Source organism: Papaver somniferum, chromosome 4 (assembly GCF_003573695.1).
Source record: "Papaver somniferum cultivar HN1 chromosome 4, ASM357369v1, whole genome shotgun sequence".
Taxonomy (NCBI): Eukaryota; Viridiplantae; Streptophyta; class Magnoliopsida; order Ranunculales; family Papaveraceae; genus Papaver; species Papaver somniferum.
Window position 1 is genome coordinate 8,817,557 of NC_039361.1, and position 4,356 is coordinate 8,821,912.

The 4,356-nt window shown below is 36.7% G+C and overlaps 1 protein-coding gene across 1 annotated transcript; it reads left to right on the forward strand.

Annotated features, from left to right (window-relative positions):
- The first annotated feature begins 852 nt into the window (after nucleotides 1-852).
- LOC113274706 (probable glycerol-3-phosphate acyltransferase 8) lies at nucleotides 853-3,046 on the forward strand. Its single transcript, XM_026524094.1, has 2 exons — nucleotides 853-1,590; nucleotides 1,959-3,046. The coding sequence occupies exons 1-2, from the start codon at nucleotides 964-966 to the stop codon at nucleotides 2,835-2,837; spliced, it is 1,506 nt and encodes a 501-aa protein (XP_026379879.1). The 5' UTR covers nucleotides 853-963; the 3' UTR covers nucleotides 2,838-3,046.
- Nucleotides 3,047-4,356: the final 1,310 nt, after the last annotated feature.

A 4,356-nucleotide genomic window follows, 5' to 3' on the forward strand; every position in this document is an offset into this window, starting at 1 on the left:
TACAAAGTCCAAAACACCAAACTAATTGCATTCACCAAAACTTTGATGCAAGTATAGATAGCCCAAAATTCACAAGATCCATAGATTCCATACTTTGATTTACAAGAAAGAATAAACTAATACTAGTAAAAGAAAACAAAAACAAGAAAATTTCTCTCACCCGGCCTTAAAATCCAATTAATAATTTTAATTATGCTCTCTAGTACCAATTTTGCCCCCAACGACATTTATAGTAGTGGTTTATTGCTGTCAGAGAACATAATTTTGGAACACAGAAATGACCCACAGTTAGCTCGTTTGGCTGTAACAACTAACAAGAACTAAACCACACAAATTTGACTTCTTTCTACATTTTATTTTTCCTAATACTTCACACTTTGTCCTAGAAAACCATTTTGTGTGCTTATACCCAAATTTTAGCATGCTATGTTTTTCTACCCAAATGCATTTTCCCTATTCAAAGTCCAATATTAGAAGATCTTTTCTGCATCACCGAGAAAAATATCGAAAATTTTCTGGTAATTTTTTTTTTCAAGATTCATTTTTAACTTGGTTTTGTGAAAGTTTTGTTCAGAACGTATTTCATAAGAAATTCCTCTTGTACAGATTCACAATTCCAAATAGTTTTCTAGAAGCATTTTTTTTTTTTGTTTATTTTTACCACTCAAGATAAACAAAAAAGAACAATAAGTAACAAAATATGACTGGCCAAAATTCTAAAAATAAAGTAAAACAAAAAAACAGAATCTGAAACAAACAACCCCAGGGGTAACTAAAGTAATTTACCACCGTACTCAACATCATTTAAAACCTTCCCCACTTTCCCACCTTCCATCTTCCCTCCATAAATGAGTCTCTAAGTCTGAGTTTCTCCCATTAAAATCCCCATTCATCTCCTTCTCCATTCTCACCTTTCTCTCTTACCCAAACCCATTTCTCTGATCTCTTCAACTCCTCCAAAAAATGGCTTCAAAGGCCAAATTTCCATCAATCAAACAATGCAAGGATCATATAATCAGAGGAACAGAGTCCATAGCAGCAGATCTTGATGGAACTTTATTAATCTCAAGAAGCTCATTTCCATATTTCATGTTAATAGCAATTGAAGCGGGTAGTTTGTTAAGAGGTTTAATCCTCTTATTATCAACCCCTCTCATTATATTTTCATATCTATTCATCTCAGAATCACTTGGTATTAAAATCATGATTTACATCGCTTACTCCGGTCTGAAATACCGCGACATCGAATTGGTTTCTCGGGCTGTGTTGCCGAGATTTTACGCAGCAGACGTGAGACAGGAGAGCTGGGATTTGTTTAAGAATTGTAAGAGGAAAGTTGTTGTTACTGCTAATCCGATTGTAATGGTGGATTATTTTGTTAAGGAGTTTCTTGGTTGTGATAAGGTTTTAGGGACTGAGATTGAAGTTAATCCAAAGACAGGGAGAGCTACTGGTTATGTTAAAGAACCTGGGGTTTTGGTTAGTAAGTTGAAAAGATCTGCCATTTTGAAGGAATTTGAAGGTGAAGATGGTCCTGATTTTGGTATTGGTGATAGAACTACTGATCATGATTTCATGTCTCTTTGCAAGGTAATTTCTTCTAATTCATTTTTAATTTTGTTATATACTTTTTTTTTTTTTTTTCGAGATCAGTAAATTAGAATGTAGATAAATTGAAATCCATGGGGTACATGGCACCCATATTCTATATAGAATTTCATCCATAGTTCCTGAAGATTTTAGGATTGTCAAATTTCAGATCTGGATTCTGATTTTTTTTTTTTTCAAGAGATTGATGATTTATGGGTTGAAATTCATTAAATGATGAGTCAATGTTGGTTTTCCAATTTGGTTCAGAGTTGACCATGGTTGAATTTTTTTCATTGTAACGCCATATTGGTCATGCAATTACTGTCTTTCTGCATATATCTCTGACATAAAAATTGCTACTATTACAGGAAGGATATATGGTACCTGCAGACCCATCAGCAAAACCAGTGCCAATGGATGAACTCAAAAGCCGAATCGTTTTCCATGACGGTAGACTCGTTCAAAGACCCGATCCACTGAACATACTCATCACATTCTTATGGCTTCCATTTGGTTTTGTTCTCTCACTCTTTCGAGTTTACTTCAATCTTCCTCTCCCTGAACGAATCGTTCGATACACATATGGGTTACTCGGTATCAAGCTGGTGATCAAAGGAACACCACCACCTAAACCATCCCATGGTACACCAGGAAATCTTTATGTATGCAACCATAGAACAGCATTAGACCCAATTGTTATTGCAATTGCCCTTGGTCGTAAAGTCTCTTGCGTTACATACAGTGTCAGTAAACTCTCTCAATTCCTTTCACCGATTCCAGCTGTTTCTTTAACTCGTGACCGTGAAGCCGATGCAGCTAGGATTTCAGCATTACTTCAGAAAGGTGATTTAGTGGTTTGTCCAGAAGGAACAACGTGTCGAGAACCGTTGCTACTCCGATTCAGTGCTTTGTTTGCAGAGTTGAGTGACCGTATCGTTCCGGTTGCAGTCAACACGAAACAGAACATGTTCCATGGTACTTGTGTCAGAGGGGTTAAATTCTGGGATGCATATTGGTATTTCATGAACCCAAGACCTACATATGAGATAACATTTCTTGACAGTCTACCCAAGGAAATGACTGTGAAAACCGGTGGGAAATCAGCCATTGATGTTGCTAATCATGTTCAGAAGGTTCTAGGTGGAACTCTTGGATTTGAATGCACTGGATTAACTAGAAAAGATAAGTATTTGATGTTGGGTAATAATGATGGTAGGGTTGAATCTATGAATTCTATGAAGAAATGAAGAGAATGTGGCAGTATGTAGTTCGATCATTCGCCTTATGAAAGGTAGTTTTGATCTTCATTGGCTGAGTTTTATTTAGGTTAATGTGGGAGAGACTATTATTAATGTACTGATTCTATTATGTACTGGTTAAACTTTGGTGCAGTGCCTTAGCATTTTGGTTTGTGCATCTTTTATGAATTGAAAATATATGATTCTATTTTTGTGTTTGGTTTCACGCCTGCAAACTGTGCATATGTTTACAAGGGATGAGAAGGCCATAATCTGGGCACGTATGGCTTCTCTGGCAAAAGTGTGCAGCCATGAACGATGAAACTGAGAATTTAGTTGCAACACTGAACACCCTTCCATGGCCGCAAGACAGTTTCCTTGAACTATCTGCATTGCACCTGAAACTATATAAAAAAATAAATAAATTCCTAACCGAACCACTGTACTCAGATCTTTATAAAAGTTCTTGCCAGTTTGCGTTTTGTCGAGAGCTTGTTCTTCTTGTTTTAGTAGGGTTGTCAGTTTGTAGCTCTTGAGCTTGTTTTTCCTCTCCTTGTAGATCTTTAATATAATTTTTACCTTTGCCGATCAAAAAAATATATATATAAAGAAAAAGTAAAAGTTCTTGCCATTGCCTATTCATTTTCTGGTATCCTTAATCGAATAACAATATCATGAATTTACGAGAAAGGCTACATCACTAAGCTTCATTAATTGAGCATTTGCGGTTGGAAAGTTGAGCACTTGCCGTGTACGAGAAACATTGAGCTTTATCAATTGCTTTTGCAGCATCTACTGGTATGTCTTCTATCACTTTCTCATGACCCTTGGGGTAATAAATCCCAGTGCAATTGGAAGAGAATCTCGGATAGCCCTTTTTCCACTAGCGATATTTATGTTGTCCGTAAGTTACAAATTTTCCATAGCAGTTGGAAGAGAATCTTAGGGCAATTCCTATCGAAATCAGCAATTTTTTTTTGTGGGCCACGTGGATGAACAAAAACGTTTTTCCACTATGGGAAATCAATGGACGGTTGATCATCAAACGCGCGGACGGAAGAAAATCGCCAGCGGGCTTAGAAAAACGATGGCGAACCGCTGGCGGGTTAACTAAGAACGCGAACGACTACTTTTAAACGGTGACCGGAACGGCTAGTTTCTACCCTTATAAGTACTTCTCGAGTTTCATCTCACAAATTCACACCAATCTTTCATCTGATCAATCAATCTTTTCTTAATTTCAATTGCTTTTGATCTTCAACCACGAATCCTAATTTTGGTTCTTCTGAGGATTTTCAGCGATGATTCCGCATGAGCCGCAATTTGAAATAAAGGATTATTACCAAGCTTTGTCAGGTATACCTTTTATTTAATTATCAGTATGATGCATAACATGTACGAGGCTTTAGTCTCGAACAAAAGGTTATTGTGACCCTCCCTATACCAGTTAGTGGATACCAGCGGATTCCACAAATGATTACATCTATATTGGGAAAACAACCGCCTTTAGGTATCTCAATTTGTTTTG

Coding starts and splice junctions, on each gene's coding strand:
- LOC113274706 (XM_026524094.1), top strand. CDS start 964: ATGGCTTCAAAGGCCAAATTTCCATCAATCAAACAATGCAAGGATCAT. Junction 1,591..1,958: donor ATTTCATGTCTCTTTGCAAG/GTAATTTCTTCT, acceptor CTACTATTACAG/GAAGGATATATGGTACCTGC.